The 21,803-nt window shown below is 37.8% G+C and overlaps 2 protein-coding genes and 1 long non-coding RNA gene across 4 annotated transcripts; all 3 read right to left on the reverse strand.

The window, feature by feature from the left end:
- Nucleotides 1-292: 292 nt before the first annotated feature.
- On the reverse strand, nucleotides 293-6,651 carry zgc:109986 (uncharacterized protein LOC553566 homolog). Of its 2 annotated transcripts, none has more exons than XM_017439112.2 (9): nucleotides 6,496-6,651; nucleotides 4,885-5,011; nucleotides 3,833-3,954; nucleotides 3,063-3,201; nucleotides 2,414-2,535; nucleotides 1,791-1,901; nucleotides 1,608-1,714; nucleotides 1,430-1,520; nucleotides 293-1,269 (listed from the first exon to the last, which is right to left on the reverse strand). In XM_017439112.2, exons 2-9 carry the CDS (start codon nucleotides 4,979-4,981, stop codon nucleotides 1,156-1,158), a joined length of 903 nt encoding a protein of 300 aa, XP_017294601.1. In that variant the 5' UTR covers nucleotides 4,982-5,011; nucleotides 6,496-6,651; the 3' UTR covers nucleotides 293-1,155. The 2 variants fall into 2 exon arrangements, with proteins under 2 accessions (XP_017294601.1, XP_017294602.1); XM_017439113.3 differs by having other exon boundaries at nucleotides 1,128-1,269; nucleotides 6,425-6,623.
- Nucleotides 6,652-9,144: 2,493 nt separating this feature from the next.
- LOC108249617 (4F2 cell-surface antigen heavy chain) lies at nucleotides 9,145-19,601 on the reverse strand. The gene is made up of 8 exons (XM_017439102.3): nucleotides 17,463-19,601; nucleotides 14,398-14,588; nucleotides 13,559-13,732; nucleotides 12,818-12,915; nucleotides 12,163-12,305; nucleotides 11,421-11,736; nucleotides 11,180-11,239; nucleotides 9,145-9,692 (listed from the first exon to the last, which is right to left on the reverse strand). Exons 1-8 carry the CDS (start codon nucleotides 17,795-17,797, stop codon nucleotides 9,342-9,344), a joined length of 1,668 nt encoding a protein of 555 aa, XP_017294591.1. The 5' UTR covers nucleotides 17,798-19,601; the 3' UTR covers nucleotides 9,145-9,341.
- A 516-nt stretch (nucleotides 19,602-20,117) lies between these two features.
- Nucleotides 20,118-21,796, reverse strand: LOC108249618. The gene is made up of 2 exons (XR_005233668.1): nucleotides 21,669-21,796; nucleotides 20,118-21,455 (listed from the first exon to the last, which is right to left on the reverse strand). It is a non-coding gene; the product is annotated as an uncharacterized LOC108249618 (long non-coding RNA).
- Nucleotides 21,797-21,803: the final 7 nt, after the last annotated feature.

Here is a 21,803-nt window from a genome sequence, read left to right on the forward strand (position 1 = left end):
GGCTATCTTTGAGTTTAGCCTTTTTGACTCAGGGAGGGACAGGGAATCTGGATCTTGCAGCCAGAGAAAAAGATAAAACTAAAAGAGGAAATGATCTAGTATGGATCAGATTCCTGACCCTGATGCCAACCTTCTGCTCAGTTTCGTAGTGACTATGTAGGCTCAAAGGTTTAGAAATCAATCAACTCAAATCTGAACTCCTGAAAAATTAAATCCAGTTTGTTGATCTTTTCATAAATTGAAACTATCATTAACCTTTAATCACATTAAGCTATGTCTAATTGGCCACCTATGGACTTTATAAAATAATTTATTTCTTTAACTGTTTATTTAAAACAGGGACAGTACCTAAGAAAATGTTACATGTTTAAAACAGTGCAACCATTTTTGGCACATAGGTCTTTTAAGCCAGAGGACTATTTTGCAGACCTAGTCTGAATTTTCATTAAAGAACAAAAATTAAATCTCTTAAAGTAGGCATTCAAATACAAATACAGCACATCTAAAGACAATACAACTTGACATTTCAAACTTAAATGCACACATACAAAATTATTTTTAAAAAAGGACATGAGAAAAAACAAAAATACATAAAAAGGACAGAAAAATGCTCACTTTCAAAACTGGCGTACATCAGTGTTCACAGATTAGTCTATGTTTCAGCCACTATTTCTCCCGAAAGTTAAAAACTCTAACATTAGTTCAGTTTCTTCAAGAAGTTCAGTTTTATGTCACATGACTGTGTCCAGGTCACAGAATAGAACTGAAAGATAATTTTGAGCCCCTGAGGGAAATTGGTTAGAAGTACATATGCAGACCTCTGACAAGAACCCCAGAAGTAAAAGCTGTAATAGGTCTAAACTTCCATGTTAAGTGGTTCTAGTACAAGTTTTAAGCCCCGCCCCCTCCATGTAAAACAAACAGAACATCATTGTTAAGATAAAAAAGATAAAAGATAAAGGAAAAAAAAACACCAATTTTTTCCAATTGCTGACTCCTGTTGAGTCACATTTTTACCTTGCTGCTGTTTGTTCAAATGTTAATTTATTTTAGCTGTTATTATTTCATGCTTTTAAAAAAAGGTCATGTGACACCATGCCTGTGGACAGTAGGTAGATTTTCAAGCCCTGCATCCCTAATGTGCAGACTCTGCAGTCACAGGATTCTGTAGAGGTGAATCTGTCTGAGAGCTTCAGGGTCCGTATCTTTGCCCAGGTAGACATCATAGTCAACTGGAAGCTCCTCCACCCAGCCGGGCTGCAGCACCACCTAATGGACATAAGAAGGAAATGTTTGCTTTTTTGACCAACATAAAAAAATCCTGCTGCAGCTGTTTTTAGTCTGACTGATGCTGTTTGAACTCTGTTTGTTTGTCTGTTAAACAGAAAAACATCTCCTATGGTTTTCAGGTGATTCTCACTGATTTTACCTGCAGAGCATTCAGACTCTCATGTAGACTAGGAACAGTAACCAGCAGAGAGCCTCTCTTCCTGAAGCTCTTCATGATGAACATCCACGCTCTGAACACAGGCAGACATGTCTCTTATTAGTTTGCGGAACAGTTTAGATTCTGGTTATGTTTCTTTGAGCATTTTTAGTGTCATTACCTGACTTGTTCGCTGGACTCCATGAAGTACTCAAAGACATTGTTCATGATCAGAACATCAGTGCTGTTTAGTAGAACCTCTTGTGTGCAGACATCAGCATGAAGAACCTGCAGAAGTTAAATGGCTTAAAATGACGGCGTGTAAGCAAAGTGTGTGCTAGTGGAAGAATGTTCAGAGACAAACCTGAACTCTGTCAGAAAATTTGTATTTGTGCACAATGTCATTCTGGAGCCTGACAAAGTCCTCATTGAGTTCCAGGCCAAGGAGCCGAGATGCTGAGCTGTACACGTAACCCTGAACACATTACACACACACAGATAAACCTTCACTACAGCCGCTACTTGGATCTAAAAAGCAGAGGTTATGTTTCATTCTTGGTTTCCTTTTTGACATTTTGTGAATGAAGACTCTATGCTCACTTTTACATATAGCATGTGCTTCATTTAGCTAAAAATTTAATTTTTGCCAACTGACCAGAAAAGACCCGCAAAACAAACAAAAAAAAACCATTTTGAGCCCAAGGGCTTTGGACTCACAAGTATGAACGAGCATGCAGCTTTATTCATGGCTAATTTTGGATTAGCGGTAACAAAGCTTCTACTGAACAAACATGAAATCTGTCTTCACTTTATCTCCTTTGAAAAAGTTTGGAAAGCTGGAAAAAGATGAGCAGATATGATTCTGGGACCCAGATGGGTTGAAATCACACTATCACAAAGGTTTGAAACATACTACACCTTCCAGCTGACAAAGAGACACAAACACATCCTAAAATGTGTGTGTGTGTGTGAGTGGTGACATCTGACCCCATACAGCACAGCCCCCAGTCTGGAACCAACGTCCACCAGAGTCCGACCACTCAGGTCTGGCAGAAGGTTCTGGAAGAGGAACTGCAGCTCTGTCGCTGAGAAGGAGTGAGATATGAACTCTGCAGGAGGAAGAAAGACAACAGCAAGAATCAGCTGACCGGCCTGTGGCCTGAACCTCACATAGGGACAGATTTCCAACCCTGCACACGCATGATAAGTGTGCAGAAGATGTGATGTCACACAGTGTGCTGCGTGTGACATCACATCTTCCACACACTTATCATGCAGGTAGACTTTTTACAGTGGAGTCTGATGGTGGTTGCATTTGAATTATGTGGACCACACAAAAAATAAGATCTAAGCAAAAAATCTAAATTGAGCACTGAGACATGCAGCGGGAATGAAGCCTAAGATCCAAAGCTGGTTCTGATGTGGTTGTCTTGTAAAACCTAATGATTTATTTTCTTCCAGTTCTTTATGATTGCTCATCTAAATGTTCTTGTTAAAAGTAAAACCTAACTGTTTGTCTCAGGACCCAATGAAGAAATCAAAACCAAAAATGTGTTCAGTATTTTCAAACCCAGCTGTATTTGATCCTGGTTCTGATCTTTCAGCTGTTTCAGTGTGTCTGTGTGTCTGTAGGTACCCAGTGGAGCAGTTCTGAAGGATCCACAGCTCAGACAGTAGTTCCTGCTCATGGCCCCCTCCTCACACAGAGTGTCCATCTGCTCGTCACTGTACAGGAAGCTGTCCACATGCACTGTTGGCCGTGCACGCTGCTGCATCTGAGAATCACAACAGAACCTTTATGATCAGCAGCAAATTGGATCTTCAATCACCACAAATATTTACAAAAAAAATGACAGAAAAAGTTCAAAAACCTTCAATAAATTTTATCTTACAAAATATAAAAAAGCTAATCATCTTAGGCAACAAAACAGCTTAGTGGTCAGAACGGTTGCCTGTCAGCAAGGTCCAGGGTTCAAGGCCCAGGTTGGACCCAGGGTCTTTCTGTGTGGAGTATACATGTTCTCCTCATGTTTTCATGGGTTTTCTCTGGGTATTCCAGATTCCTCCCACAGTCCAAAAACATGCATGTTTAGGTTGCCTTCAGGCCCAGGTAAAGATCTGTGCTCTCAATGGGATTTACCTGGTTAAATGAATTTAAAACTTCAGAGTGAGAAGATCCAATCTCAACTCAGTTACAAACGTAGAGAAGTAGAGTTTAATACATGACATGATGGTGAACAGACTGCTGCAGAACCTGGACCAGAACAGTCAACTCTTAAAATCCAAATTCGCATGAACACAAATCTTTCAGAATAAAAAAAGACATTTGGTTCTTCAAAAACAAAGTTTCCTCCGCACATGAAATTTAACTGTTAGGTACATGAGTTCCCCCCGCATCTCCCGAACCTTATGGTGGGCAGCAGTTTCTGAGGGTAACATGGCATCCGGAGGCAGTCTGGCTCTCAGGTCGTCTGCAATATTCTGCAGGATCACCTTGTTGTTGTCGAGCAGCAAGTGATCCAGCTCATCTAAAGCAGACACAAACACAGCAAACCTGTTCAAGAATGCAGTTTAATCTGCCCTGTGATATCATGCGTGTGATCACGTTTGTATGTTCATGAATTAATAAAAATGTATAGAAATTTAGAAACAGATAAAGAACATTCACTCTGTGTGTGTCTGACAGAGACACATATAAATGAAGCCCCTCACAGAAAAAACACATGAACTTCACATGTGAAAAGTTGCATTTCCACCTTTGAAAAGATGTTAAATGAATGAGTGAAGCACATGTTTTTCCTGAGTGATTAGGTTTAGAAATCTGCAGCTAAAAAGGAGAGGAAATTGCCTGGTGAAATAGTAAAATATTATATTGCCGTAAACAAAAGAAAGATGTTATTTCATGTATTATAATTCTGTGTCTTTAATTACAATGACATAAAACTAGGGTTTTGTTTTTCCTTTGTCACATTTAAAATGCTGTAAATATATCAACAGCTTCATTTTGTTTTAACCCATTTGGAAAATAACTGGTTCTATTATTTCTGTGTTTTAAAGAAAAATATTAAAATTCCTCAAAAATGGTAAATCTCTTAATATTTTTCCTCTCAAGAAAAGAATTCCTAAATTCTATTATTGATTTAAGTGCAGTCATGGTTTGGCTGCACAAACCGCAGCTAAATGCAGCTGAATGGCGCTAATTTCAGTGGTCACTCCATTCACCTTATTAGTTTTTATTGAGTATCCATCTCTTTAGAAGTTTTTCTGTCTTCAGTTTTAAATTTTCAGTGACTCGTTCCAGAAATAGAAGCCAGTGAAACTATTTAATTTTTGAACTTCATAATTAAACTCACCGTGTCTCATTCTTAACGATGTTAATCATAAAATATTTACAGGCTACAGTTTTATCACCTTTTCTGCATGGAGAATGGATTTCCCTCTCCTGCAGGTGAGTTTACCTGAGTTTTTTATCCAGTCCAGCAGCTTCCGGACCTCAGACGGGCTCACTTTGTTCAGCAGCTGCTGAAGCTCCAACTTGGCTTCAACACAGTTCATGATGACCCAGCAAACCCAGAAGGAACAGTTCTGAAAACAGTTGTTACGCCAAGGTAAGTATCCCTAAAAGAGTTTGTGGCTCCTGTCTCTCTAAAACAGGAAACGCGGATCTAAATGACTATGCATTAACTTCAACCAAGTGCACCTAAAAATAATTACACCTTTTAAGTTTTCGTGTGAGTGTTGTTAGTTTATGTGTTATTTTATTGTTCAGCTTGTGAGTCACAGCAAGGATAAATGTTTTTATCTTTTTCAATGTGGTGTCATATGTCTTCATTTCAACAAACCGAGAACAAAAAACCAGGGCAGATGTGTCTTTGTAAACTCGTTTCATATAGAAACAGGTTTTGATATAATGGTTACACATCACTTAAAGTTACATCTGCTGGTGATGAAGATGAACATTCCTCATACTTGAGGATGTACTTTTAGAAAGTTTGGTACCGTTAGTTTTAGCATTGTCATGTTTTAGCTTATTTAGCCTTCCTGTACATTTAGTTTAGATTATTTTATCTTAGCTCATACTTTAGATACTGTTAGATTCCTAATTGTTGTTTAGTTCAGCTTTAACTTTATCATGATTTTATTAAGATTATCCTATATTTCATTTAGATTATACATGATTGATGTGTTTTTCTTTTTTTGTGTATTTCATTATTGATTTGCTGTATTGGATTCTGTTTTTATTTCTGTTGTAAAGCACTTTAGATTGCCTTGTTGCTAAAAAGTGCTATATAAATAAATCTCAGTTCATTTCACTTCACTCATTACATCGCTGTAAACACTTTATTTTTGTAAAATACTTTTTCTTGGTATCACGTTAATGCATGATTCGTGATATGAAACAGAACCTCAAAATCATAAATAAAAACAGTTAATTTTATATATCACATCTAAAGAGCACCTTTAATCTAACAGCACAGACACACAAACTGTTTATATTATATCCTCTTCATTAGGCACAGGGATCTTAACAACAGCTTTAGAGGGTTTTCTTCACGTGTTTGTAATTTGCCATAATTATCTGTATTGACAACGAAATACAATGTTCTGCCCACTCAGAGGGATCGGATTTTACATGTAGCTATTTCCACACTAAAAGAAAAACCTATAATGGCCAAAAATTGTGGTTTTCGTCTGCCAAACACTGACTGGGGAGATAAATGAGAAAAACCGTTGCTATATTCTTGTGCAGACAGATATAAGTGTTTTAGGGTTCATATTGTTTGTCTCCGAAAACTAAAGCGGGCTGCGTGCGCACTCGCGGGGGCGCGCCCGATCAGTTTTTTTTGGCACCCCTCAAACAAACACCGAAAAGTTTTCCCCATCAGCAGTTTCATTAACATCTCCTCCAGATCCTCATTTCAGAGAATCACAGATCCTGGTAGGTTCAATAACACAACATTAACTAACAACACTCACGCAGTAACACTTGAGGCTTACTTGGTTGAAGTTGATGCGGTTATTTATGCGCGCTCCCTCTGCAGGGACACAAACTCTTTGGGGGTGCGTACCTTTGCCCTACACCTGTCCGAGTCCCGGTGTGTGGGCGGAGCCAAACTTATAGCCTTCTTCTTCCCTCTCTTCTCCTTTTCTTTCCTTCTTCTTCTTCTTCTTCTTCTTCTTCTTCTTCTTCTTCTTCTTCTTCTTCTTCTTCTTCTGGCGTTTAATGGCCGTCGGCAAACAACTTGAGGTGTGCATTACCGCCACCTACTGTTCTTCTTCATTTTTATTGCCAGTTGGCAAAAAACGAAATTGATGCATTACTGCCACCAAGAGGTGTAAAGTGTTGCTCTTGGCTTCATTATCTTGACTAGGATCAAGTTCTATAAACCTAGTTTTTTTATTATTATTTTTTTTAACTAATTATAATTATAATACTTTTACTTTCCGAATCCCTCCATAGTATATTTATCACATTAAATGTTTCTTTGCTCTCTGATTTCTTCTATCATATATCTTCTCTCTGGCTCATATTTGCACCAGAGTGAAGATAAAATGATAAAATAATATTATTAACATTATTCAGTCTGGTGGGTCCAAATCTCAGTCTTGTTATTAATTTCTCTTTTTCCAGCTCTCATTTCTCCCACTCTCCTGTAAAACCGTTTTTCTTTGCTTTTGTTGATCCATTCTTTCTGCCACTTCCTTCAGTTTTTTTTGCCCCCAATGTGTGCCGGTTGAAATGTTATCTGGATTCTGAATGATGCTTGCTGTATTTCTGAAAAAATGTCTGAATGTCTGTGCTGTAAACCGGTCAGTGCAGAGCTTGAATCCGAGCCAGTTATTGTTCTTAAATTTCTTCTACCCACTGTACTGCTGATAATGCTAACATTTCCCAAGTGTTACTGATAATTCATTTGTGATTCACATTCCTACTTATTTCTGAGCATAATTATCATAATTGCTGATATTTTCTTGAATTGAAAATGAGACTTTTATCCTCTGTTTTGTCTATGAGTGTTAAACCTACTGTTGCATCTGTGAGAATCCAGGGTGGGATTACTGGTTCTGTTTGACTGATTTCTAGATTGTTTACTTGAACCTCCTCCCACCAATCCAAAGCTTCTTGTGCCCCTTCTCTCCTTTTCCCATCATGATTTTAAAATGCCACATTGATCCGCGTTTTCCCTAGTAAATTAATCCAATAGTTTATTGCCAGCTGTGTTTTTCTTCCACTTCTACCTTCACACTCCTGTGGCCTTCAGGTCAAAGGCTTCTCTACTTCTCTTTTGAGGGCTTCAGGAGGGTTCAGTTCTGCTGTTGGGATGGTTTTGGATGCTCTTGTGCATACTCTCAATGCTTGATGTTGTATTTTGCCCAGTTTTGGTTTTTCTGCTGATCCATAAACTATCCATCTATAATCCATATTTGACCTTTTTATTTCTGTGTAAATTAACTTTAAAACCCCATTATGTCCTCCTCACTCACTTCCAGCCAGACATCTTCGGCAAAGTGTGAACAGCCCATCCCTTTTTCAATTGCCATTAAAACACAACACAATTTATCAATATAGAAAACAATAAAAACTCATAATGGTTCCTTGTGGTGTTCCATTCGCCACAGTATATTTACAATATTCCTGTCCTATTCTTACTTCTATAATTCTGTTTGATAAGACTTTTGTATCCTTTTAAACATTTTCCCATTAAATCCCAATGTATATTTTAATTAGTAACTATTCAACCCATAACATGTCATGTACTTTTTCAAAGAATACTATACACTTTATTTATTTTTCTGGGCTTTTCTGATTTTATATTCTAAACAAAATGCTGGACTGTTAATATTACGCCCCTTTAGACAACCCCATTGAAATTTAGGATTATATTCTTTAATATTAAGACAATATGTTAACTTATCATTGATCATTTCTTACATTATCTTAAATAAATTTAATGTTAAAGCACTGGGTCTTTAGTTTCCTGGTTTTGTCTTGTCTTTCCCCATTTTGGCTCTTGGTACCATGACTGACTCCTTTTTGCTCTGTGGCAGATCCTCCTCCTCCCAGACATTTTTGAACATCTCTAAGATGACGTCTTTGGATGTTTCATTAAGATCTTCTATCCCCGTGATCTTTCCCATGTGCTGTTTTCTTGGTTTTGCTAAGTGCACTGTTCAGTTCTGCTTTTTTAAACAGCTCATTCCGTAGGTTATTAGTTTTGTCAATATTCTGTTATCTTCTTTTTCTTTCAGCTGGCCCCTTTTCAGGGGTGTCCATAACGCTGGTATCTGTAACAGCATTCTTCCTTCTTTTTTCATTATATTATATATTTCTGTTTGTGCAAAAAGAATCAGTTATTTTTCCAATTTGCTTGAACTTAGTTTATTTATATTGTTTGAAATTTATTTGCACATCATACACACAGAAGACCTGGACACACAAGACCAATAAAATATGTATGTCTGAATAATTTGATTAATGGACAGGATTAGAGAGTGTTGGGGTGATTGCCTGCTTTAATCATCTTATTAATTATAATTGCCTGTTTTTTAAATGAACAACCTAATTATCCATAAATTTAAAAAGAGCCATCTGTTGTTTGAGTAAAACCAAATTACTGTTAATAAAAATATATATATATCCAAGAGCAGCTCCTGTTTACAGATTAAATAACTGTTATGGATTATTTTGAAACCAAATTGGAAGACAAGTTCTGAACAGTCCGTTTCTCTTTGTATATTTTTGGAGCTTGATTTGATTAATAGCAGGATGATATAATGATATTCTCATCCATCTGATATCACACTGAATCTTAAACAATGTTTATAATAAATTTCATCTCCCTGTCTGTCTGAATGAGGCTTCATTAGGACCTTTAATCACAACAAACAGAAAATAAACTTATCAGTATCTTTTCTATCCTGAGGAAGGTAACTTGATGAGAACAGCCTGTCCCAGACCGAGCTGCAGGTTCTTCAGGTCCACACTGCTGTCTTCAGGTAGGGCGCTGGTGTTGGTGCTGAGGACGACTACGGCATGTTGAGGTACCGAAGCACTGCTCAGCTGAAAGACCACCGCCTCTTCTGAACCCCAGTTAAAGGCAGCCAAGTACCGATCACTCTGATCCCACACCCGCAGGTACACCAGGGAGGAGGACGAGTTGAAGAGGAGCACTAAATCTCCATAGAGCAGGGAACGAACTTTACTCCGCAGCTCGCTCACTGAGAAGAAAAAGCTGCGATACGACAAACGTTCAGCCTGCTCCTCCTGCAGACAGAAAGAGGAGATGTGATTTAATATAAAAAATAGAATAAAAAACACGATGCTTGAAGAGTTTAACCTGATAGGAAGGAAGATAGATGGTGTCTGTAGGAGAGAGAACGTTCTTCTCCTATTAGTGCTGATTTAGTCCCCGATTCCTTAAAAACATTTGACTAATAAAATAGTTTTATTTATATTCAGGTCTCTGTCTTGGTCACTACTGCTGATTTTATTCTCACAAACTGATTAGAATATTTATCTTAACTTCTTTAAAAGTCTGACAGTCATGTGGTTCTTCCATAAAGTAATCAACAGATTAATAAAGACAACAACACGCACCTCCAAAATCCATTGGAATGGTGCTTATCGTTCTTTATTGTCTTAGTAATTTGTACACTGTACTTTTACACATGATAATAAACTTTCTGAACTTAAACTTTGAACATTTGGTTTTGAGTTTGTTTTCTAGTTTTTAGAGTATTTTATTTTATGTTCCTGTTGTTTTTATGTACTTGTTGGGCATTTTCAGTTGGTTGTTTTTTGTGACCTCTGTCCCAGTTTCTCTCAGTAATTCATGAAGCCTAGGCAAAAATTCAAACTGGAAGACCTGTTTCAGCCTCACCTGCATCATCCAATCGCTGCGTCATGTGCTTCTACCGCAGCCTATCAGCATCGGACCGTGCCTCATCCTAACCAATCATCGAGCAAGCCTTTGTTTAAAAGGACCTACATCCATTGGCTTCATCTGTTCACCAGCCGAACTTCAACCCACCTCCATCCCTTCTCCACCCTTATTTTCCCAGCTTCTTCAAGCTTCCTTCCTCTCTTCGACCTCCACCACCAGTGTCCGGCCCAGGGAAGACGCCTCTAATCCTCATCTTAAGCTTCTCATCCAAGCTTATTGCTATTCACAGGACCCTCGTCTTCTGCCAGGGTCCGAGCACCAAAACCTTATTTCATTCATGTCTAATAAAACTGTCTAATTGCAGCTTTTCTCTGTGTGAGTCTCTCCAGGTTGGATTATTTTTTAGCTCCTCATTCACATCTGCTCTGCATTTGCTAATTAGTGGGGGTGAGTGGTACAGTTTCTTGTTATCTCACCTATTAGTTGCATGTATCATGACATCAACACATTTTTTACCAATGCCATTGGTTAGGTAGAAAACAGAGAGGAGCTGGCTTTTCTTGTTTGCTTATGAGCCAGTACATAGCGCAGATTCATTCACCAACAACACATCATTGGATCTTATTTTCCTTTCTTAATTTCCTGCTTGATATTTTGTTTAGGTTTGCCTGTTACCAGTGCATTCTTGTTTGTGTTTAATTTTGTTATTTTTCTCCTGCTTTGACATGTTTTCTAAAAGGTTTTGTTTTATTCAGATCCTGTTTCAAAGTCTGATTTTTAGACCCTTATCTACACCTCAAGTATAACATATTTTTATTTTTCTTACAGGGTACATTTTTTCTTTTATGTTGATAATAATGCTGTTTACCTGAAGAGTCCCATTTAGCTCCTTCTCAGAGTCCCAAAGCATCTTGGGAAATTTGGTTCCCTAGAAGAGCGATGAAATATATCAAAAATCAACTAAATTAACAGTAGTCACAGATCCCATTTCAGCCTGAGATGTAGATTTTATCATAGTTAAAATAACTTTTAGTTTAAACTGTCAGTGAAGTGAATAATGACAAAGTATCAAACAAAACATCTGACTGTAAATCACAGACATATCTCACATCATCCATCAGGCCAATCTCATCTCCATAATTAAAGACAGGTGTTCCAGGAAGAGTCAGCAACAGCAGCTGATGGAGTTTGACTTGAGCCCGGCTCACTAATGAGGCCAGATGACCTTCGACCCGTCCCCCCAGACTCCAGGCCAGCTTAGTCTGATTGTGGGAAGAATACAAGTCCTGTATGGTTTCAGCATAACTGGTGGCATCAGTTACACAGCACGTGAGGACATTGGAGATCAGCAGATCAACTCCAGTGTAGGAGAGAAGAGCAGACACATTTTGGGCTAAGTAGTTTTTAGTGACACCAATCAGGACCCTGGAAAATACACACAAATTCAAAGCATAGATAAACAACATTTCTCTTTGTACTTAAATCTGTACCACAAACTGAACCACAGACCACAGTGATTATATTTATTATGTTTCAAAACACCAGTTAGTACAAAGTTGTCTGTCTGAATAAACCAACAGAGTAGACTACATTTTTTAGATTCACATTTCTTAAAAATGCATAAAATTGTGATATGTGAATGTGTACATTTTTTTCATGTCATTTGATAAAAATATATGAAAAATAACATTGTTTAACTGTCAATATTAATTGTAGGTAAATTTTAATTTTGACTTGTGAGCATGTGTTTTAGATGATTAATAAAACGGAACTATTCCCAACAAATTGGTCTTCTCAGGTGAACGGTTCAGCTTTATCTCTGTACAGAGATGAATTCAGCATGTTTCCTACTTGTTATTGGGATTGTTGTCTGTCCTGTTCTGAATGATGGCTCGGATGTCAGCCCACAGAGCAGGAACCATTTTGGCCACATCCTCCACAGATGACAGCTGGATACCATCCACACCTTCATCCAGCCAGAAGACCAGGGCAGACTGAGGACAGACACAGATATGTTTTACTAAACACATTTTCTCTGCCGTTTCAGGTGGTGTTTCAGAATAAAGACACTTTTAAAATAACTTCACACTGTTCTGACAGTTATTTGTTTGTGTTATTGTAAAAATTATTTCCTATTGTGTATTTTTATTATGCGTTTCCTGTTTGTCTTTCACTTGGTTGTAATTTGTCAGTCAGCACACCTGCTGTGTGTCTGTGGTTATCTTGTCTCAGGATATATAGTTCCATGTTTTCAGTGATTCTGTGGTCGTATCTTTCTTGTTCCTCAGTCTGTTTTTGTTTACTTATCTCAATAAAATAAAGTTCTTGTATTCATTAGGCTGATGCCTCTTTTGCTTACATTGTAGTGTCTTTTCCACTGTTTACTAAATCTGATTTCCACAGTGTTTTTTGTCTTATAGAAATGCATATCAATGAAAATTAAAAGAAAGAAAGAACTTTAAGTCTAATGAAACAGGAAAAACAACAAAAACAAGCCTGACCTTACCTTCAGTCTTTCGGCTACATTTGTCACACTGCTGCTGGAAAACCAGGGTCCAGATAATCCCAAATAGTTTGGGGTCAAATCCAGAACCACAAAAATCCCTACACAAGCAAAAGGAGCATAAAGAGTGAATACATATTTAAAGAAGTCTATTTAAGGTATTTTCAGGTTTTTCATCTATTCATCTCTTCAGTACATCTCTCTATGAGAAGGGTGTACAGAGAAAAAAATCTTTCTACAAAGTAAAATAGTTCTCCTTCGGTGGAGAGTGTCAAACAAAAAGTAATCTCTGAGAAACCCACAGAGAAGCTAAAGAATAAACAAAAGGCTCTCCACTGAAATAAAGTATACTCTTAGCTGCAGTACAAAACATGTTGACCCACTGAGCCTGGTTAACACGGGAAAGCATACATGAAGAATTCATCTCATAATACCAATGTTCTGTGACTCATGATCTGAAAGCTATTACCAAGTCATCATCACAAAAGCAGCATTTTATGACATAAGTGTTTGACAGCATCAGATGGCCTGTTGATTTTAATGAGTATGAAGGCATTATCTGTTGGTATCATATTTCAGGTTTTGTGTTTGGATTAGTATTTTGTATATAATGGGGATTTTATTATATTGATTTTGTTTTGCTGAGTCTTTTATTTTTTGTATAAAAAACTTTCAGAGTAGAAATTAAATTAAAGCAACAGGACGACTGCAGCTCTGCTGACACATCTGACGGTGTTTCCTTACCATTCCTGTGAGCTGCCTGAATGAATCCTTTAAACTGATCCAGGTTTCCAGCTTCAGGTGAAATCTCCTCAAACCTCAGACTTCTGGCATCATCAGGTGGAGCCACATGAACTGGTCCAAGAACCAAACCTTTCACCTTCAGTTGAGTCAAACTTTTCATCTTCTGCTCCAAACCTGACAGGGGGAAAAACAGGAACAAATTATGAAATATAAAGATAGCTGGCTGGCTGGCTGGATAGATGGCTGGATGGATGTGTTATGATCATGGCCAGTCTGCCTGCTCTTTTCTCCACCCCTGCTCTCCTGCCCTGCAATCAGTGCATTTAGTTGCACCTGTGCACAGCTCCTCTGCAGCACAATCAACAGATTCCCCATACCTTGCTTATGGATTTGTCTGCCTAGTTCTGCCTTACTGTGTATGACCCCTGTCTGTCCCATGACCCAGCCTGCCGCTTCTGCGAGCCTGTCTCACGCAGCAATTTAAGTTCCCAGCCTCTGTCTGTCTCAAACTCATTCTGACATCATTGCTCTCTCACCAGACAGCGCTCCCAGGGTTAAGAAACTGCCACTCAGGATCTCTAGGCCCCTTTAGGATTCTGAAAACATTAGTGGCTTTATTTCTCAGTTCTTGTCTACTCTTGAGTCCTCACCAGCCACTAACCTGTTTCTCTCTCCCCAGTCGTTCCTGGTACAGTTGTTAGCAGTTTCTAATTATTCCACCAGAGAGTTTTTCAATAAATCTTTTGTCAGTCTCTTTCTGTGCTTGGTTGAAAATTAGGATCTTCTGTCTAATTCCTTACTGGATGGATGGAAGGACAAACAAATGATCAGGCGCTAACCCTTCTGGTTGTGCATGTCTGTGAAGACCTGGATGTTTCCAATCTGGTACAGTGGTCCATCGTTCCACCAATTGGTGGCTGGTAGCTCTCTGCAGCCAGGAGCTTGTAGGATAATGAGGACAGCTCCCACCAACATCCCCAACCAGCCGAGCCAGAACACCAATAGGAGTGCCCAACGGGTTCTCACCCAACTAAAACACAGAAAAACTTAAGCTTTAGCAAAGGCCCCAGACCCACAAGAACCCCAAAGTGTCACAATACTGATAAATAGACCCCAAGATGTTCACGAGCAATTTCAGAAATTAAATAGAACTGAACAAGGCAAAACAGGAATAACTCAGAAAAACAAAGCCAACCCTAACTATTGGATTTATCAAAAAGGAAAGTCTTATGCTTCATCTTAAAAGTAGACAGAGTGTCAGCCTCATGGACATAACTGGAAGTTGGTTCCACAACATAAGAGCCTGAGAACTGAAAGCTCTGCCTCCTGTTCTACTTTCAGAAACTCTAGGAGCCACAAGAAACCTGCAGTCTGAGAGTGAAGAGCTCTGTTAGGAAAATATAGAACAACAAGATCTTTAATATAAGATGGAACTTGGTTGTTGAGAGCTTTGGAAATCAGAAGTAAGATTTTAAATTTTATTCTGAATTTGACAGGAAGCCATTGAAGAGAAGCTAAAACTGGAGAAATATGATCTTTCCTTTTAACTCTAATCAGAACTCTGACAGCAGCATTTTGGATTAACTGAAGACTTTTTAACAAATTTTTTTGGCACCAATATAATAAAGAATTACAATACTCTAGCCCAGACATAAATAAATGCATTGACCAGTTTTTCTGCATCGTTTCAGGACAAGATGATTCTAATTTTAGTGATATTATGCCCTCTCTGCACTTCCCCTGGAATGAAGTTGGTTACTGGAAAAGCACAACAAATGTGAATTCTGATAAAAACAAGTAATACATGCTTAGGTATATAAAGAAAGACTAAATGTACATGTTTTTATGGTTGTAACTTTGTAACATTTCAGTCATTGTTGGTGTATCATAAGACAATGGACTCAGTGATTTTTGTCTTTGTTGATGGCATGTGAGCAGGGATTAAAGATTACTAAAAGAGAGAGTTTTTCAGTCATTGATTTTTGACTGAACCAATTTTTTTTAACTGTTAGGTAAATGAACTCAAAAATAAGCAATTATTTAACATCTAAAATAAAGTTATGATGAAACATTTTATGCTAATAAAGGAAAAATTTCACAATATTGTGAGATAATGTTTTAAAATACGTGGCTAAAACTTGCCACAATATTAATTGTTAATCGCAGTTAGGGGTTTTCAGACTGGATTAATGACAAATTGGAATAACTGTCATGCTGGATGGAAACGGAGGCGAACCCAGAGTGCAGACTCATTTCTCAAAAACAAAAACTAATTTATTAAATAAAGAAAATAAATAAAAACAAACCGCTGACGTGGCAGCAAACTAAACTTAACAGAAATCCAAAGCATGGCATGGCAAGGCAACGAGGAAACAAAACATGGATACAGCAAACGACAAACAATGATCCGACAGGGTGTGAGAGAAATGACCAGGTATTTGAACACTGGGGTTGACGAGGTAAATGGAAACAGGTGAGTGGGGATAATGGCAGACAGGTGGAGATGGGCGTGGCAAGGAAGGCAGAAGAGTGACAGGGGAGGAGTGAATACTGAGAACAACACAACCAGGAAGAAACCAAACTGAAATAATAACTCAAAAACTCAAATCCTCACAATAACTGCAAGTAGGAAGGGATGTAAATCAGCTAAAATATTGACACAATAGCATTCAGAGAACACTTAACTGAGTCTGCCTAACAGAGGACTAACCATATTGATATGATAAGAAGTTTTAAAAATACAAAGTTTGTTTGTTTTTTGTCTCAGGATATTCAGCAGTGTTTTATGTAAAGTTACCAAAATTTTATGAAAAGAGAAAAGAACACTGCTGGATTATTTTGATTATTTCTTAAACTGAAATGAGCAAATATTTCTGTCAATCTCCTCATTTTTACCCTCAAAATAAAGTTTCTGTTAACTACATTACTTAAATGTTTTGCTTTCCTCACCATCTCCGGTGTAAAGAAACTGGGTTTCCAGAACAAGTTTGCATCTGCGACGCTGTTCCAAACGGGCTCTTTGCCCCTGCCAGTGCAGATTATTTACTTTTTACTATTTTCATGGTCATTTATAAAGCAATTAGTTTTACTAATTAGTTTTACTAATGTCAATAATATCATTCCTGATAAATGATTTGAATAAAAAAATCACAGGTAAAAACTTTTCATTACTTAATTGTTGCTCGACAATGATTTGATACTGGTAAAAGCTTGATGCATAATTAAACTTCGTCTATTCAATTAAAAATAGTGTGTTTTAGTTTTAAAAATCACTGTTTAGCTAATTAAATCAAATTGTATCTTAGTTGTAAACTTGTTAGATGAATTATTTGAGGTTTTGCAATGATCAAAATGAGCCCCTGTTGTTCACAGATGAGTTAACAGCGATGATGAGAGGCTGACAAACATGATAGACGCTTCATTTCACTAACAGTTTACTATTGATGAACAGAGAAATATCTATCTCCACATCCGTGTGAAAGAACACCTTATTCGTGACTGCAGTTTGTAACATGTACATTTTTAAAATTTTCAAAAGAAAGACTTTCGTTGCAAGCTTTTCCAGATCTGATGGTTGTGAAAGTACCGACTGACGTCACCGTGTGGCAAAACTGAACATGTGCGCCAGACATTCAAGGTGCGCACGAAAAGAGAGAGCAAGGTGACGACACACTCCAACTGCCCCCCCCCCCCACACACACACACACACACACACAGACACACACACACACACCTCAAAATGAATTGGCAGTCTGTCTGTCTGTCCTCTTGTCTCTCTGTCTTCTGCAGCTCAGACTGCATTAACATTATATTTAATATGTATAAGATATATAAAAGTTCAACGCAATATTTTATATAGATTTAAATTTCGGCTGACCCTAGCGGGATGTGCTCTGGTTCTTACCCTGGGGTTCCTGCGATCCTAAGCAGCTCCTCCTTGTTCAGGCCGGTAAATTTCTCCTCCGTCTCTTCCAGGATCTTTACCTTCACGGAGCCGTTTTTTTCCGCATCCCCCTCCTCTCCTTCCCCGCCGGCACACGGAGCGTCCAGAACCCGACCCCCCCCTCGGGTCATCGGCTGCTTCTCCTGCTCGTCCTGGTCCAGATCCGCCTCGCTCACGTCGGCCTCAGTAGCATCAGGGTCCGCAGCGGCCTGATGATCCGGATCCTTCGGTTCTTTCGGTTCCGAGTCTTTGTTCTCGGGTTCCTTCATCTCCAGTTTGGTCTCCTCTGTGTTCATACCGACTCCAGGACTCTAAGTAACCCCGATCCAGAATCTGAAAGGTCTGTCTGCAGGTCTCTCAGACTGCCGCACAATGCTGCGTTCAAAGGGTGTCGGACAAATGAAACTCTGACCTCTGCAGGAGGATCATCCCTGCTACCGTTTAACAATATAACTACTAAATCCACAAATGAAAAAATAAACTAATAAATAATTTTCAGTTGATTCTTTATAATGTCGGGATTTTTTAAAAATAGAAAACTTTAAAGGAAAGCATAAAATCAGGGTAATTTTATGTTTGTATTAAACAAACCAGAAACAAGTGATGGAACCTCTGATGACAAGCTCTTTCTCATGTTTAGAAAACCAAATGTATAATAAAAACAAATAAAACAAAAGGAAAAAATTATACAGCAATTTTAACCACAACAGTCTACAAGGTCTTTGAATTTTGTTTTTGACAAATATTTTACAAGTTTGTGTAATTGAATTAAATCCAGTCAATATAATGGGACAGCGACATACAGTTAAATATATAGTATAATACATATTACCAGGGATGGCTGGTATAAGTAGGTCTAAGCCCTCCCTGGTGTTTACAATAAAAAAGTTTAAATACCTAATAAACACAAATTAAAATATATTGTGTGGCAGGTCGGTGCAGATTTACCTTTAAGGTGAGTGGTGGGTGGCACGACGCAGCCTTTAAAGCCAGGTGAGCGCCATCCGCGCTCAGACATACCGTTTTGCGGGGCTTCATGGTGCGCTCCTGTGGTGATTTGTTTGGGGCGGTGCCTTCTCTATAGTGCGGTGCTTGCCATCGTCGTATCCATGTTACTTTTATGGTTCCCTTTTTCCCTGACCTCTAAACTGGTTTATGTAATCATGCTTGTCTTGGGTTCAGGATTGCAGTTGGGTTGTGTGGTTAGATCCTAGGTCGTTGCGGGACTGGGTCGTAAATTTTTCAGCTCCTCCCTCCTCTTGCGGCGTTCAGGTGCGCACACCTGACCTGCAGGTGCACAGTGTGCAGCTGCGTTCAGGCCGCCTCCACCTCCTGCCGAAGGGCCGTTGTTTTGTCCCCGTTTTGCTGTTTTATGTCGTTTTCAATTGGATTACAAGCCACCCAATTAATAATTTGATTTGATTTGGGTAAGGGCTCAACCTGTTTGAGTCTTTTGTAATTTCACTGCATGTTTATTTGCCGATGCTGTTTTTTTCCCCCTTAGCATGCATATTTACATATCACTTGCCTGCATGTTTGGTGTTTTGTTATTTTATTATTGATTGCTTTGTATATATTTTTTATTTTTTACTGTTTTGGTTGCAGTATGTTGTTTGTTGTTGCACTAACACATTTTTCCAGTTAGTTATTAATTGGATTTAAACTATCCATTGAGTGTTGAAGGGCTAGTGTGCAATAGATAATTTGATATTTATGTTCAGATTTTAATTCCTTGTAGGTCTACTTTTTTTAACTCTTGTGCAAATAAATAATTAATTTTTAGACCAATGATCCACCTCTTTATTGTCCTGACCTAGCGGCCCTTTTTGGTAAAGATTGGGAAGTTTGATAGTCCCGGGGTTATACCCCTTTGTGGGTTAAAGTATTTTATAATTTAAGTCTCAGACACCGGTGGCGGGCGTCACAATTGTATCACATTTTGTGAAATTTACAACAAAACTGGTGCCATCTCGATTAAACCCCAGAGTCTTTTTAAAGGGCTAACTTTTCTCAGTCCCAATCATTGAATGTTTTTCATGGTACACAATGACTGACAGCCGTCTTGTCCCGCCCCCCTCTGTTTGTTGCTCATTTGGTTAATTTAGTTCAGCCCATGGTCTATGGATCCAAAACTTGAAAAATTCAATCATGTATTCAAACTAAAAATTAGTGTGCCATTTTTTTGCTTTAAATAAAATATTGATTTAATTCTGGAAATATTTTGAATTAATTATTAATTTTTATTTTTCACTTCTCTATATTTTGATATTGGAGGACATTTTTTTTTTTCAAAATCAGTTTATATGTATTTGGGATATTTTCAGCTTCAAATCTTTTTTTCCACTTTCAGATCTATTTTTTACTTTCCAATCAGTTTTTTCCAGTTTCAGACTTGGCCCCGATTTTGCGTAGGGGGCGTGGTTTCATCTTAGAGGGGCGTGGAATAATGAGTGACAGTCAAACAAAGGAAGGAGACTCGTCAGACATGTTGCCTTCAGGAAACATAGGTATTGCGACAATTGTGGCTACATACAGTATATCCACTCACTGATGAGTGGCTATAAAAAGAAGTCGTTAAATTTTATTTCTCTTGAGATTTAAATCTCTGAATCGCTGAACATTGTAAAAAAATAAGTCATTTTATTTTATACAGATGTTTATGTAACCTTGCAACGGAAATAAACATGTTGTTTATTAATACAAAACATAACTTAAACAGGGACATGTAGTCACCAGAAAATGCTGGGAAATTGTGGTTTTCATAAACAATTTTTGCATAAATCTTAGAAACTAGCGTAGCATTATAATCATTGTGTATAAAACACATTAACACCAGAAACTTGAAAGCAATTGTACATTAACTTCTCCTGAAGATAAGTGGAAATTAAAAAAAAAAAACAACAGAATATTTTTACCATTTACACTCTTTTGTTAAACAAACCTGACATGCAAATAAAGAAAACTCCATCCATATTAAAAAATTATTGAACTCAATAATCAGATTTTCTGCTTCTCTGTGGTGAAAATGCATTGAACAGATTCATCTTTTCAGACTCTTGAGTAAGGAATCCCTCAGTTTAATCGCCTACACCCCCCTCTGCTGGTTATCTTGAGTCACTACATTGCTTGTTTTTTTTCATAGTATTTTTTTATTATTGAAAAACGGTAAACTGCAATATTATTCTGCATTTTGACCTTTTTTCATTGCTATTATACTTTTTTATAATATATTAAAATTAGACATAGAATTCAGGGAAATAAAAAAACAGTTAAGGTCTAATGCTGCTTCATGTGATGGGTCCTGCATAATTTAAACCAGCTGAATTAGACTTTAGACATGTTACATAATGGGAAAAAAACCATGAATCATAGAAAAAGCAACCACTAAGTGCTCAACATATATATGTGGCCTATATGGTTCTGGTGGCTTCTACTAGTGTGGCAATGAATAACAAGGAGCTGCTCAAGTTGGCATCAGCTGTTTCTTTATTTCTCCATCTGCATTTCACAGAACGGGCATGGAAGTAAGGTCAGTCTCTGGCATAAAACAAGCTCCTCGTCGGTGATCCTCATGGCTCTGAGAATTACCCATAATAACGTAACCACAATAAAATCATTTCAAATTACAGTGATCGCATAGTGGATTTCGTTTTACAGTAAAAGAACAACCAATAAGTGTCTTTCAGAGTAAATAAAGTAACTAATTAAAATGTTCTGAAAAATAAAATAAAATGCTGACATTTTATTTACTGGATGCCATTTTTATGTTTTAGTTTATATAACCTTGCATTTTAGAACAATGCAGAACATAAATGAACCACATCATTATATAAAACTGTTAAAATAAAACTCAGTCTCATGTTAACCATCTGCTACAGGAGAATTGGTAAAACATACCTGCATTTCACAGAACGGGCATGGAAGTAAGGTCAGTCTCTGGCATAAAACAAGCTCCTGCAAGAAGGAGCCATAGTGTTACCACGTGGGAAATTCCCACTACACTTTCCCTCGAACTAGACATTCTCAACACGACAAAAACAACATAATAACAGAACTAGCGTGACCCAGACCGAACATATTTTAACAATATGCAAAAACGAAAATCACAAACACACTTCACAAAATGCATAACTAATATTTCTTTATCACATGGCAGAGACACGTTACCTCGTCGGTGATCCTCATGGCTCTGAGGATTACCCATAATACCCCGCTCTTCCTAGGTGAAGGCAATATAACTTTTTACCAGCAGATGGTGCATTTTAGCAGGATTTAACCTGAACCATTTTAACTATGTTACAC

The sequence above is a fragment of the Kryptolebias marmoratus genome, linkage group LG10 (genome assembly GCF_001649575.2).
Source record: "Kryptolebias marmoratus isolate JLee-2015 linkage group LG10, ASM164957v2, whole genome shotgun sequence".
Lineage (NCBI taxonomy): Eukaryota > Metazoa > Chordata > Actinopteri > Cyprinodontiformes > Rivulidae > Kryptolebias > Kryptolebias marmoratus.

Excerpts from the sequence above, each read along its gene's own strand:
- zgc:109986 (XM_017439112.2), bottom strand. The coding sequence starts at position 4,981 with ATGAACTGTGTTGAAGCCAAGTTGGAGCTTCAGCAGCTGCTGAACAAA. Across the intron at positions 3,955-4,884 it reads GGACTGGATAAAAAACTCAG|ATGAGCTGGATCACTTGCTG; the intron begins GTAAACTCACCT and ends TGTCTGCTTTAG. Across the intron at positions 1,715-1,790 it reads AATTTTCTGACAGAGTTCAG|GTTCTTCATGCTGATGTCTG; the intron begins GTTTGTCTCTGA and ends TAACTTCTGCAG.
- LOC108249617 (XM_017439102.3), bottom strand. The coding sequence starts at position 17,797 with ATGAACACAGAGGAGACCAAACTGGAGATGAAGGAACCCGAGAACAAA. Across the intron at positions 11,737-12,162 it reads GACAACAATCCCAATAACAA|GGTCCTGATTGGTGTCACTA; the intron begins GTAGGAAACATG and ends TGTATTTTCCAG. Across the intron at positions 11,240-11,420 it reads AGATTGGCCTGATGGATGAT|GGAACCAAATTTCCCAAGAT; the intron begins GTGAGATATGTC and ends TCGCTCTTCTAG.